The sequence below is a fragment of the Cydia pomonella genome, chromosome 11 (genome assembly GCF_033807575.1).
Source record: "Cydia pomonella isolate Wapato2018A chromosome 11, ilCydPomo1, whole genome shotgun sequence".
NCBI classification, from domain to species: Eukaryota; Metazoa; Arthropoda; class Insecta; order Lepidoptera; family Tortricidae; genus Cydia; species Cydia pomonella.
The window spans coordinates 6,611,192-6,626,918 of NC_084713.1; the positions used below are offsets into that span (position 1 = coordinate 6,611,192).

The 15,727-nt window shown below is 37.1% G+C and overlaps 1 protein-coding gene across 1 annotated transcript in view; it reads left to right on the forward strand.

Annotated features, from left to right (window-relative positions):
* Positions 1–2,382: 2,382 nt before the first annotated feature.
* The window catches only part of LOC133522714 (sine oculis-binding protein homolog), a 46,054-nt gene continuing 32,709 nt past the window's right edge, over positions 2,383–15,727 (forward strand). Inside the window, exon 1 of the mRNA XM_061858132.1 lies at positions 2,383–3,061. Coding sequence (XP_061714116.1) covers positions 2,990–3,061 — 72 coding nt within the window. The 5' untranslated portion in view covers positions 2,383–2,989. The remainder of the gene's footprint in view (positions 3,062–15,727) is intronic.

The following is a 15,727-nucleotide window of genomic DNA, read 5'->3' on the forward strand; positions in this document are numbered from 1 at the left end:
ACTAATCAAATCGTTAACAAATAATACATAAAATATAGGACCCAAAATGGACCCTTGAGGAACACCTCGTCTTACATCAATCATACGTGATTTATGCACCGTTTCGCAATTATTATCTATGTATTTCAAATTTCAATTCTACAAACTGTTTTCTATTGGTTAAATATGATTGATATAATCTAAGAATGTTTCCTCTCACACCATCGTGTTCTAATTTACTCAACAAGGTAGAATGATCCACAGTGTCGAAAGCTGCGCTTAAGTCTAAAAATACACCTGCTACCTTTTGCCAGTGTTAAGTTGAAGTAAGTACAGTATCTTTAATTAGCTCATCAATAGCTTCACTCGTCCCAAATCTCTTGCGGTACCCAAACTGTCTTGAGTTTAGTATTTGGTATCTATTGATATGATTTAGCAATCTGTCTTTTAATATTTTTCAAAGATTTTGGACAATATTGGTAACAATGAAATATTGGCTGGTCCCTTTTTATGGATAGCTATTTTTAGCTGATCAGGAAATTTACTCAATTCATAACATAGATTGTAAAAGTTGGCAAGTGGCTCTGCTAATAAATCAATATATCCTTGATAATCTTGATCGGTATGCCGTCATAACCTACGGATGACTTAGACTCCATCATCCTAACTAGACGAGATATCTCATAAGGAGTAACTAAGCTATTGGTCATGTCATGAGTTATCCTAGCCACATGTTGATGGAGAAACTTGAGCGCTGCTTGTTGGTCGGCTATACCTCTACTAGTGTGATCAAATATTCTACAAAAAATATTACATTGCTCTTGTGGATCACTTACAACTTTGTCTGTTTTTAATAACAAGTTATTAGTTGAAATGGAGGGAGTCTTGTTTCTATGCTGGTTCACTATTTTCCAGATAGCTTTGGTCGAATTTTTTGCGTTATCGAATTGCGTCTGGACAGTTTTTTTTTTTGGAATTTCGGATTACCTGCCTGTATAGTTTTAAGTACACTGCGCGATATGTAGCTATTGAACTGTCAAGGTGTTCCTTGTCAATGAACGTTAGAAACCGTTTCATTTTGCTGGAAAATTTTAAGCCCTTCGATATCCACTTACATTTCTTGTTTACCTTTGATACTTTCTGAGTTTTCTTAAAACTACTTTTAAAACAGTTCATAAATGTCTTAATAAAAATGTTAATTCCTAAATTGTTCCAATTTTGATTCAGCAGCTTAAGTCTAAATTTATTGTTGTTAATGGCGTTAAAACACCTTCGCGCTTCGTTCTCTTCGAATCAATACTTGTGACGTCGCAGAACCAGTGGCGGATTAACCGAACAGCAGAAAAAGCATATGCTAAGGGCCCCGCGCCTAAGGGGGGCCCCGCGCTCCGACCCTTACCATGCGATTTCGGCACGTGGAACCGGCCAAGTTCAAGTAGAACTCGCACTCCGCGGATCCTGTACTATCACATTATATTTACAATGTATTTGTTTCGTAAGTCAGTAACAATATTGATCAATTATTATTGTTTGTTATTATCCTGTAAATTTTTCTTTATGACGATACCAAATTTAAATAATTTTTAGGCTTACGCAAAGACCAAGAGCAGAGTTTAGCATAAAACCGAAGGTGCAGTGTCTCAAAACTTTTGTGCATGGCTAAGCTGCAGGAAACAGCAGAGCTCGGAAACGAACAAAAGAAGATACTGTGTTAAAAAACAAACATATTAGTGAAAAGCAAGGAAGGATGATTTATTTATTATTTCAAATAACAAATTTCACCTTACCGCTAATGCCTATAATGATGATCAGCTTTGAACCCGTAGTAGGCCAAAGGACGCGCTCCTAAATATGGCGAGTTGCTGCAAAGCCGTTGTAAAAAGAAAACAGCGGGGCCCCTATGCAGGGCTTTGCATTCGCGTAGGCCGCGATTTTTTTTATAAGTAGTTTTTATTTTACCGTACTGTCGCAATGCATAATTTATGTATCCATGCCAAATTACAGCTATCTAGCACTAACGATCACGGAGCAAACCCTCGGACAGACGGACATGGCGAAACTATAAGCATATACTGCATAACATGTTACAAACTAATCGAGAACTAGTCAAAAAAAAATTAAGACATCGTAAAAATGTTGTGATGCTACTGAATCCTCGGGGTGCGAGTCCGACTCGCACTTAATCTTTTTTTTTTCAAACCAGGGGGCCCCGCGAGCTATTGTGCTAGGGGCCCCGCGCCTTCTTAATCCGCCCCTGCGCAGAACCCATAGAATTTGTTTCGATTCTACAGAGAAGACCAGCGTGTCCATCAGCTAGACCGTTGTGGTCTACGTCCATACTTGATACCGAGGACTCTGGCAAATTTGTAAACACTTTATCAATGCAAGATTCTGAGTTATTTCGCAAGAAAGTGGAAGCTGTTACTAAAGGTCTAAAGTTATATCGCTTTAATAATGTTATTAAGCCTATACTTCGACAGTCATTTAAATTAATGAAAGTTAAAAAAATCGTTTGAACGAAAAACACTTATTATTGAATTAAGTACGAGTATGTAGTGTAAACAAACTGTAATTAAATTCATTGTAATAAATCGAATGCCATTCGCCGCCCCGCTGTCAGTTATCATTTATTTTGTTAATGCCGTAGCACATTCAAAAAAGGTACTAAACATAATGGAAGTAAAAAAAAATTAAACTTATGTTTTATTCTACCTAATTAAGTTTTTAATATTTTTACTCTTAATAAAGCACAGATAAGCGTTTACGAAAGCTCGCGCACGCGCGCTGAAGCCCCGCCCACCGGCGAGCGCGCGAAAAATGTGCTTTTTCCGGCGCACTCCCGCATACCGGCCAATCACAGCACGACAGTCGCGGGGCAACCGACGTCCGTGCGACACGCGTATCTCACGCTGCGATATGTTTACGCGTGCGCTAAACTTACGCGACGAAAACTTTTAAATAAAAAATAATTGACTGTTGTTTTAGTGCGAAGCAAAGTGGAACTTTAAAAATGGACTCGAGCACTAGCAAACCTTCGTCCCCGCCAAAACCCATAAAAAAGGAAAACGAAGAAGAAATCAAGGTATGAAATTTTATATTTGTATTCAGACATTGATGTGAATTTCCGTTGTTCCCGAGTTGGCTTTGGCAGCGCGATCGCGTAAGAGGAGACGGCGAGTCGTATTTTTAAATTCGATATGCTCACGTCAAGGGGACCTCCACAAAAGCGCGGGGTTACGCCGAATAAATTATAAAGTGTACGGTTACAATATTAATTACAATTTGCGATACACAATAAAACTCGTGTAATATCACGTTTTCGAGGCCTTTTCCAGCCATTAAAGTGTGTAACACGATCTCTGAAGCGCGCTCGGATCGCTGTAACCGGAGCCGCTGGATGTTTTGATAATAGATATAGGCGGCGCTTCTGTCTGCGTGTGTACCGACACCGACCGGGGTGTGTGTGCGTGCGGGGTAATTTTAGACGTTCCTTTGCTCAAAACGTAACCCGAGACCGTCCCAGGCCGCAAGTCGACGCTTCAATTTATTGTTTTCATCTGATAATCGCACTTTGCCTTGTATAATTGCGTAAACATATTAAAAAGTTGCGATTGTTGACTATGGCCGCCCCCGCTGCTCGCGCGCATTTATTTTGGCGCCGCAGAAATAGTTTGACATGTCAATAACCTCATTGGCGGTGTCCACGCGTTGTGACGTCACGGGATATGTGCGATTTCTTAAAGTTTGAGGTCAATTGGATTTATCACCCACTCCTATAATTATGCGTGTCGGCCATTATGTCGTAAATTAATGAATTTACTGATCGCCTTGGTTAAAAAAAAAAAAAAATTAAATTTTGTATCTGTGTTGTATTGCGCGGTAGAGATAATGGTAGCCTCTTGATGTATATTTAGGTGTAATGTTACGATTGCCAAGCTTCTCATGTGCTCGTCTAAATTTCCTTGTTTCCCGGTTATAAAGCGGCTAGGGTTGCGCTTGCGTCATTCTGAAGCGTCGTAATCGTAAGTCGTCACATTCTCTCGATTTAACAATGAGTTCTCACGTAGTATTAAATAGGTAGGTACGTCAAACGTATTAAGTTTCCGAAGGGTGCATTATTGAGTAATATTCAGAATTTGACCAGGATTTGTAACTCTTCGAGATTTCTGTAAGGAATGCCCAAGAAGAGTACATTATCGCACCTAGCCAATTAGTTAAATGTTCATCCATAGGAAATAGGATGTGGGTAATGGGTGCCACCTATGTTCCCATATTATACGAGTACTAGGTACTTATATTTTTACACAGCTAAATTTAAACACAGTAGTTTTCCAAAATCCGCTTATATTTTGTTCGAAAATCAAAAATCCAACTGTTTTTCGTGGCCCTTGGCGAGCAAGCCTGGAAGGTGCGTGTACGGTGCGGCCGGTATTTCCCGCTCACTCTGTGAAAAATATTTACTTATGCAAATTAACTTGGATTGTAGTTACAAAAGTAAAGGTTTTGTTCAACAAAAGATTTCATAATAACTTCATCAAAACTCAATAACTATAAACGGTTCATGTCAGAACCAATCTTGATGTAATACGGTTAAAACGCCGTTTAAATTATCCAGATTACGGTACGAAAATACGAAATGATATCGTTTTCGTTCTAAATGCAAATTCAACTGCAATTTTCGGACGTCACGTGCATGACTCGGGGCGAACATGCATATCTGAAAATAATGACAAGTTCGCATGAACATGTACGATATGATAAGAAACTGATCGGTCCTTATTTCATAGAAATTCTTTACGAAAATCCGGTATAGATAGACAATCCATTGGGTACATAATAACCCTAGATCCCGATTTCAATTCTAAATTGTATGAATGAATGGGCCCATAGATAAATACCTTAAAACTAGCATACATATCATAAAATATATCTTGAAAACTAAAACACACACTATGGCTGCGATGCATATACGAAAAAAGGTTTGGCTTAAAAACTGTCTTTTCTTTTAAAGTACGTTAAAAATGTAGTCACCCGCGTCATAAAACTAAATCTATTGACACCTCATTTACAAAAATTGGCAAAAGAGTTTAGACGCTACGATGGAACAGATGACACTAACCCACATCTGTCTCACATACATAAATAGGTAGGTATATACATAAAACAGTTAAAATCATAATTCTTCCCGAGGTCGGGTAAAAAAAACGGTAAAAGCGAAATCGTTTAGTTATGGAGATGCACGCAAAAATAATTAATTTACTCGTTGCCTTATCGCGATCTAAATATTAATTTATTTGATTTGTCTTGTTCTAGATCCATAATAAATTAAAATTCTGAAATTGGACCGACTTTGATAGCATAACTTTATTTAATCGTAATACTGTATCAAACTATAGGGTTAATGAAATTGATCCAAAAAATGCTAAATATAGCTACAATAAAAACTTAAAATAATTTAAAACTAAAAATCTAGATCTAAAGAGGGCTCCTGGGGCATAGTGCCAAAGATGCTGGCAGCATTTCCTCGTTGAATCGCAACGCATATTTGTTGAGCAAGGAAACTGTCAGCTCTTTTGTCCCCCAGTAACATCAATTGGCCGTTTGGCCAAATCTGCAAACAAGTAATCGTAATACTGTTAGTTGGTCGGGTTATTACATAACCCACCTTGTATAGTTAATCAACTCTTTTACTTCGTGCAACAAGTATTTCGTTTTACTACAAAGAGCTGCAATGCGAGGAAAACTGCTCAATAAATTAATCCGACGTTCTTACATTTTTACAGCAATGTAATTATTGCCAACAGTTAAGAGGGAAGAATAGCTTTGCGATCCTAGCGAAATAACTGTATTTTTTTCTATTTAATTCCATCGGGAGAAAACGTTTTCCACTAACTAAATCTTAACAAATCGCTTTGATTTGGATGTCGATCGCTTCAGCATAATATATTCCGGGTTTATAGAGATTACGCTTTTAATAAAAAATAATTTTTTGTTTTGCAAATTTTGAGAAAAATGGAAAACCTATATATCTAGTTTTTCATTGTGTGAATAATATACTAAAAATCATGGAGAATGGTAAATATTTAGAATTCGAAAAACGTTTTCTTTTTTTGTATGGACGATATCGTGGTAAGTATTTTATTTCTCTCAAAACATAACTTATAGAACAGTCAACTATGATCTTTATGCAATTATGATAACTGGAATTTTTTTTTGTATATATCCTAGGAACCAATATAAATACCTACATGGTGTGCCTAGCTGGTTTGAAATTAAAAAATATGAAAACAAACAATATCCCTGAAAATTCTTGAAACAGAACACTCGTTATCCTACTAAAAGCTGGCCAGCGAATTTAGTTCATATTACCTTTGCGATAAGACACTGGGATCTGTTTACGCGCGGTGCAACATGCATGCGCGCACGCACTTTATTGGGCCAAGGCTGTGACGTAGTTAAAATATTATCAGTATCTTATTTTAAATAATCGGCCTATTATTTTAAAAAGTTTTACACGTATAACCTGATATTTCCTGAAATGTATACAAGTAGAAAAAATAATAATTACTATGCATTTTGACGTTGTTAGGCCGCTACATACATAATATATTTTATTCATGTTATAGATTGCGATAGCAGTAGATACATAGTAGTAGTGTGACTAAAGACTTTAAAACCCAAATCAAAATGATTAATAAAATCATTTCATCTGTTCCTTTATTGTACTTTTTTTTTAAATAACTAACTGACGCAATGAAATGACCTAAAATGAATCCCGTCCTTCGACATCTCAGGAGAACGCTGTTGGAATTAACAAAACTAAATATATCTTACTCGAACAAGTATATTGCTATACTTTCTCATTCACACATGTAAACTATTGAATTCGGTAGCTATGAATAAAGGCGCACCTTGCCTTACAATATTGCGATAATAAATTCCAACTATCGCATAAAAGACACTGTTCAGGCATTTAGATTCAGGGCGAAAATACTGTCACAAAATCTCAATTCTCGTGTCATGACACGGTCATCAGACACAATTTCACTACAGGAATATTATTCCAGTAGCTTAACGAGCCTAAAATGAACTAGTGTAATAGCGTTTTTCGATGTACAGTCAGCATCAAAAGCAGCGGATCAAACAAGGTCTCAAACAAAAGTATCTACCTTTCTGTAATTACTTAACAAACAGTAATGGTTTTATATCTAGAACAATCAAGACTGTAAAAGATATACTTTTGAATGAAAATTTTAGAGATTTATCTATATTTGGAAAAGTTATCCGGGATGTCAGATACTTTTGGCGCGTTGTTTCATCCGCTACTATTAATGCTGACTGTACTTGGGACCTGAAACTAGAGCAAAAATGTTTACAGGTGACTCTTAGACTATATCCAGTTACACTCAAAATCATAATGTTTTACAATTCCCCAATACGGAAACATTATGATTTAGGACATTTAGGTAAACATCTAGGTAGTTCATCGAGCACTAAATCATAGCAGCGTGCGTATTTTCGGGCTTTTCACGCGTACCAAGTTCTTACTAAGTTAATGAGAAGACAAGCTTGTTTGTTGTATATTTTCTAAATCATTTATCGTAACTCGGTGAAAGATATTTTAGGGCATACGGTGAAATTTTCCCTTTATATTGTCCAGAATAAGGGATTCTTAGGGGACAGGGTTAATTCGGCCGTACCGGTACCTCACATTTTAAACATCTTTGTGGATGCATCGACTCGCTCAGATGCGATTGTGGCGCTGAATCTCAAACTGTCCAACACGTGGTAAAGGAGTGCCCCCTCAGAGCTTATCCTGGAAGCCCCGATGATCTGTTCTCACTTATTCCTGACGCAGCTCAATGGCTGAAAACCTTGCATATACACTTGTGACATACCTGATATATTTTCGATTTATTTGTGATTTTTTATGCCATTCGATTAATTAAAATCGAAATCTGACGAAAAAAATGGCCCAAACAGTGTTCAGATCATTTTGAAGACCTCGCTTCTTGGCTATTGTTGCTGTTAACTGCACGTCCAAGAACTCAACTGCCTAATGAAAAACGAGCAGCATCTTCATCATGTTGAATTGTTGGTCCCTTGAGTTGACGCATGCGTGAAGCCTCAATGCCGGCGCTTTGGCCAGATGCGTTACTGATTATATTATACTGAAGTGACATAATGTGCGCAATGTCTTACAACTCCGCCCGATTGTAGTAATGTCTGGAACTGAATGGTCGCTTTTATAATTTATCGTGTTAATCGTGTACCTACATCTCGACGAAGCTGCGGAAATTATGATGGACGGGGACGGGGTATTGTCTATATGTTTATCTTTTAACTGAGGTGTGCCAATAAAGAGTATTCTATCTATCTATCTATGAGCCCGGTAACGATTTTTGAGCAAAAATGTGAAATTGATAAATTTAGCCGTTGAAATTGTACACCTTTTGTTACGTAATATCTAAATAACAAGTATTGGTTTCTATTAGCACGTCTTCTCATCTTGCCTTTTAATAATGAGGTCGCAAGCGTGCGTCCCCGGTAATATGTGACGAGAACGAACAGGTTTTAAAAATCGTAAAAAAATTATGATGGTAGATTATACAAAATGATGTATAAGAATAAGAATAGTTTCAGCAAATGTTGTAGATTGTTTAAGTATCAAAATTACGTTGAAATTAAGTCGATTTGTCACTTGTTTTGAAGTAATTTCTGGTGAAAATTGATTTCGTCTAACTTTCATTTACACTACTTCAAATAGATAATAACAAAAATGTAGTTTATTAAAGTTGAAGTACAGGATATGTGTAACACAAAATTACCATTTTTAGCAGTCCAAACTTAACGAAATTTACAAATAAGAACCTTAAAATCAGTGCTTTACGTTTACCTAAACGTCCATCAGAAAACAATCATTACTAAATGAGTCTATTTTCAAAAAAACGATGTACTCAAATGAAAAATAACAAGACATTCTAATAGAAACTATAGTACTTGTTATTTCTAATAGTTAACAAAAGGTGTACAATTTCATCGACTAAATCTATCAATTTGTTATTTTTGCGATTAAAATCGATAACGGAGGCCGTTAGCGCCGGAGGCGATTAATAGAGCAGATACTTTTACTATCACCCTCATCAAGCCAAGTGCCATCAGCATATCCGTATTCGCAGGAAACCAATGTATGAAACTGAATAACTGAATATTTAATTTACCGTGGATGTAATTTACTTTGGCAAATGGAAAAAAATATAAAAGCGATTATCATTAATAATTTAGCTTAGCGCTTCTCTTCTCGTCTCACGGAAAAAATGGTTTGTGTTGTGATTTGAGATGTCTCACCTCTTTTTAGGGTTCCGTAGTCAACTAGGAACCCTTATAGTTTCGACATGTCCGTCTGTCTGTCTGTCCGAGGCTTTGCTCCGTGGTTGTTAGTGCTAGAAAGCTGAAATTCGGCATGGATATATAAATCAATAAAGCCGACAAAGTCGTACAATAAAATCTAAAAATTTAATTTTTTTGAGGGTACCTCCCCTACACTTAAAGTGGGGGTAAATTATTTTTTTGCTTCAACCCTACAGTGTGGGGTATCGTTATAAAGGTCTTTCAAAACTAATAGGGGTCTTCAACAAATATTTTTTGATAAAGTGAATATATTCGGAGATAATCGCTCCGAAAGAAAAAAAATGTGTCCCCCCCTCTAACTTTTGAACCATAGGTCCAAAAAATATGAAAAAAATCGTGGAAGTAGAGCTTAAGAAAAACATTAAATGAAAACTATAGCAGATATGATCAGTTTAGCTGTTTTTGAGTTATCGCAAAAAGTTTCCCCTTCATAGTAAAAAGACTTACTTTAATTAGGTACTGTAGGGCTAAGATGGTCGGCTCTTTATCATTTGTCACCATGCCTGTCACGTTCTAACAGGTATGAAAGTGCGAAAGTGATGCATGACATGACAGGTGATAAAAATGTGACCATAATACCGCTGCTGATTATGCAAATTTGCCTATTTGTTTAACTCGCGTGAAAGGTACCGTTTCATCCCTTGGTTAACAATTGACTATACTTTAAGCTCCAGTTTAGCTTATTGTGACGGAAGAGTAACTACGGAACCCTACACTGAGCGTGTCCCGACATGCTCTTGGCCGGTTTTTTAAGTTATGGTACGAGTATATTCTCCTTTAGGGTTCAAAACCAAATCATTACGTTTCGTTTTGCACGGAAACACCAACACTTCATTTTCACACCATGCATTTTCAGCCGCACGTTTTTTCTACAAAACGAATTCTAAAGCTACTCAGCCAGATTGATTGTCCAGCGGGCTTCACAACAATATAGCCCTTACGTCAAGGGAAGAAGGGTCACAAAGGCCGTGTTAGTTGAAACCGATATGGTCACACGATACTCGCATGCACGCCTCCTGGTGGAGGTGTTGTTTATTCACCCCCCTTGTATAGATCGGAGGGAGAGCGCAGAGGTGTAACTCTTTTGACCGATTGGAGTAACGCGAGAGGTAGGTCGGCGGTGCAACTGCGTTAATGCTTTTAATTCATACAGAACGTATGATTTAGGGGATTTATTACTACTTCTATTCTCTCAAAAAGATAGGTGCGATGGACAGCATGATCCCTTAATCCCTTCGTTCGCATCTACAAACGTCACTGATAATCGAATGAGATTTGCAATAATACATTGCGGCAGTTTGTCGATCGATTAGCCAGCAATCATCTAAAATCGCATTCCATTTGTTGTAGAAGCCTACTAGTATTAGTACTACTAGAATAAAATGGGTTGTCAAAATATCGCTGTTGTCGAAGGATGTGTTTTGGAGGACCTTAAGATTCATCATCTAGTCACATCACTGAAAGTCTGTTACCTAGTTATTTAAAAGACGATGCCTTGTTAGTCGTCAGTCTCGGCCTTTCTGCATCATATTACTAATATACTCTTTAAAAAGAATGCATCAACACCAACTCACAGGAATTCGTTGCACTTGCAACGGTATCGCATGTCATTCTTGTACACAATTTCTTCGAATGTTAATTGTTGTTTATTTTTTTAAGCTGTTGGCTGGGTCCTCGTTGCACTTAAATCTAGACGAGTTACAGATATATTACAGAATTTGATTAATAATATACGGCAAATTTGTTCCTTATCGTCAGGGACACTCGCAATCGTGCCTCACGTTAATCTTTATTTTAGTTTCTACTAAAGATTTATTATAGGTACTACTAATATTAACTCTTTTCTCTACAAATGGTAGCCTTTAACCCATTATTAAGGATTAGATCTTGATAGGCGGTGTCTGTCTTCGTGGTATAAAATAGAATAGATTTTTTGTTGTATAACTGTACATACGAGTACAAAGGTGGTCTTTATTACATTATAAGTTTCAACAGTTGCCTGCTAGGACGTACAATTTTATTATGGTATTAGGTAACCTAAGTACCTATCCTAAAACTAACAAGGAAAGGTACCCAACTGTCCGGTTCCGATTTGATTTATATTTATATATGTTATAGAGTAGTCTAAAATAACGGACACGTATTTTTTTTTAGCTGCCCAAACTCAACCTATTGGGAGAAATTGTCCTCCAAATTACAAAAAAGTCACTAAATCTTCTAACTCTTATAGAAAGTGATGCTCAAGCAACTTATACTTTTAGCCGATATAACAAAACACGTGCTCATTATTTTTTGCTGCTTTCAAACATATACTCAAACCAGCCATTAACTAGCAGGTTGCTTGAGCATCACTTTCTATAGGAGTTAGAAGATTTAGTAATTTTTTAGTACTTTGGAGGACAATTTCTCCCAATAGGTTGAGTTTGGGCAGCTAAAAAAAAATACGTGTCTGTTAATTTAGACTACTCTATAACATATATAAATATAAATCAAATCGGAACCGGACAGTTGGGTACCTTTTCTTGTAAGCTTAAACTTAAGTCCAGAGGTATAGCCGGTAAAAAACTCTGCCAGTAGAAAAATATAGAATGACTGTGCAATAATATACTTCCGTAAGTACTAAACATGCATCGGGATCTTGTTTCAACCTACCTGTCGGTCCATCGGTCCTGATGTTAACGATAAGTCGATAACATAACGGTACCAATGCGATACTCACAATGAGTTTTCAAGTGCAGTTTATGAATCCTAAATAATACCTGAGTGTCTGGGCTATTACATTTGCCTTCTTGTCCAGTCTCCGTCGCTACTCTCGGCAAGATGTACGATGCAACGCATCGGGATCGGTTACAACGGGCTATCGCGTGACAACGGGGATGTTCGCTTAATATGTTGAGAGTTGTCAAGTGCTGCTGTTCGGCTACTGTATCTGGACAATTTAAGAATTACACTATGACCACGCTAACTTTGCACTCATTTGGCAGTAAGAATGTATACACATCCCTGAAAACTTAGGGTGGTCCGATTCTCTATCCTAAGGATTTTTCCTAAAAGCAAATACTGTAAAAACTGAAAAACAACGTTGCAACCACTAAAGTTTAGCAGAACTAGCAGAATGATACTACGAGTAAGTTTGAACACACTTGTTGTTTAAGTTATTTATTTTCCTTTTTGAAATTTCGCGTCAAAACTTTTGAAATCGAATTACTGCAAACTTTTTGATCAAGGAGCCAAACTGCTCCATGTAAATTCTTGCTTGCCAAAATTAGGCTTAAAAGCTGCTGTAGCATTATGGGTTGGACGTTGGACAGTCGATTGAACATCCCTGTTTTCATCAAATTTTTGTGACCTTGATTCCACGAAGAGCCACCGTTACTGGAAGGCGACTTGCCGCTTTGTGTTATATTTTTATACGAATAAAATATAAATATTACATGTACATATATACATACAGAGGATACACTATAGGTAAACTATAAAGGGTGTTTTATGTATGTTGCGGTGTGTTAACGCCTAGCATGTGTTTGTGCAAACTATATAATATGATGCACCACTCACACACGCATACGCCAAGAAACCTGCCCGATCGACGCGAGCCTACGGCTTTACCGACAGCGCCGCGTCCTTCACTCGTCCTCAAGCCACCAAATGGAATACGTGCTATTTAACCTATAATTTTTTACACCTTGTATTTTTCTGGTTATTAAACCAATTTTTTATTGAAAAGGTATTAGCACTCATTTCTCCGCCAAATCATCCCAGCATTCAAGTACCGGCGTTCACATTTTTGGACCTACGACCCCGGATATTTTACCAGCGACGAACAAAGAACAAAGGAAATACTTCGCTGACGTGATTTTGGCTGTGACTACGTGGAAGTTTTCAATCATTTCAAACATCGGATTCACTGGAAATAGGACGAGTCATCCGATTTTATACCCATCTACAACTTCTACGTGGCTTGAAGATAATTTCTACGAGGACAAATACGATTGGGAGAAGAAATCTGAGAGTGAGAGTTGGGAGATAAGTAGATCGACGGCGCCGACACAGGGAAATATCATTTATAAGTTAAGTTCTAAGTGAGACTGGCAAACCGTAAGTTCGTTCCGTTTGTTCGTTCCGAAATCATTAATTTCAAACACAATCCTTTATTTGTGTATTTACTTCCCAAATAATTACATATTTGTCCCGTAACCCTTATTCTGCAATTAACGTCCACGAATCCGTTATTTTGTGGTATCGTTAAAAACGTATTTCACGTTATACTTGCAAACCCTTCATTTTGCAAGTCTTCTCACATTCATATACCTTTTAGTAACGTTAAGGTTAATAACGTTAACGGATATTTCTTAATAACGCTCACAAATCCATTATTTTGTGTTGTCGTTACATTCGTATTACACGTTTCTTGCAAATCCTTCATTTTGCAAGACATATCATATTCATATACCTTTTAGTAACGTTAAGGTTAATAACGTTAACGGATATTTCTTAATAACGCTCACAAATCCATTATTTTGTGTTGTCGTTACATTCGTATTACACGTTTCTTGCAAATCCTTCATTTTGCAAGACATATCATATTCATATACCTTTTAGTAACGTTAAGGTTAATAACGTTAACGGATATTTCTCATTAACGCTCACAAATCCTTCATTTTGTGTTGCCGTCACAAACGTATTGCACGTTATTCGCAAATCCTTTATTTTGCAAATTATTCATACTTATACATACTTAAATACGTTAACGATCCGTTATTCTGTTAACGAGTTATTTCTAATTGCACTTAGCAACAATATTTCCTATTCGCATTCTCATCATAAACAGGTTAATTCTGTTATCTTTGCAATCACTTCATTTACGCTTCGTGCATTATTGCTCATATTTTCCTTATTGTTAAACAAAGGTTGGAATACCTTTTGTTCGTTAATAATTAACATAATTCTTATAAATTGCATTTCAGAGTGTTCTAGTTTTTTGGCATCGCTTCGTTGTGAGTGTGAACTGTATATAACAACGTACTTAAATAGTGCTATTTCACGTGTTCTAGTGCATTCCGATATCCGCGCTGTTTGGCTGGCGCCTGGCTGGCTCGGACACCGCGCGCTCGCTGCGAGCTGTTGCTACGCGCTTGCACCGCTTGACTTTTTGCAGTTTTTACGCGCACCCTCACTCCGCTGCTTTTGTACTAATTTAAGTAATCGTTTCAAATCTTTATTTTTGAACTTAATTGCATTGCAACTGTTGTTTTTCTAGCAACTCATTTCATCGCATTGGTTCGTATAAATTACATTTTAGCTATAAACAAGCTGTCAGTGCCAACTTACACTGACACATATACTCAATTAATTAACTCATTATTTTGCCGTTAATTTATAATTTTTAAAATGGTTGATATTAAACCTTTAATTAAAAGGCGTGCCTCATTCAAAGCTAAGCTTACGCTGTTTGAAAGCCATCTAACAACTGTCGAAAGTTGTGATCGCTTGAGTAGATTGCAAATTTCTGAATTAAATCACCGTTTATCAAAAATTGAAGAAATATATTCAGAATTTGACTCCGTTCAGTGTGATATAGAGAACGAATTGGAAATTCCAGATGAGCAGTATAAAGAACGCGAGGCTTTCGAGAGCAAGTACTTCGGGCTCGTCGCGCGCGCGCGCGAGCTGCTGGCGGCGGCCGCGCCGGCGCCGGGCGCCTCTGCGGGCGGCGACGGCTCGGAGACAGGTTCTTGTGTTACTGCAATTGGAGGTGGGACAAAACTTAAACTTCCTACTATATATATGCCTAGCTTCTCGGGCCATTATCATGACTGGTTGGAGTTCCGTGACACATTTAGTAGTCTCATACATTCAAATAATTCAATTCCAAACATTAATAAATTTCATTACTTGCGCGCCGCGCTAAAGGGTAGTGCCGCGGTAGTGATTCAATCTTTAGATTTTTCCAGCGATAATTATACATCAGCTTGGGAACTACTTTGCGATCGTTTTAATAATAAAAGATCTTTAGTGAACAATCATGTTCAGGCAATTTTTGACATAGAACAATTGTCAAAAGAATCGTCTAGATCAATAAGAAACCTTATTGACACGATAAATAAAAACTTAAGAGCACTCAAATCACTTGATCTCCCTACTGAGCATTGGGATGTTCTCATAATTCAAATAATATCAAGCAAATTAGATACAACTACACATCATAAATGGGAATCGTATAGGAATAAATTAAAGGAGCTCCCTACACTTCAAATGTTTAACGATTTTCTTAAAGATCGGGCTGACTTACTAGAATCAACTGAAATCTCTAATATAAAACGTCGGTCTAGCGACA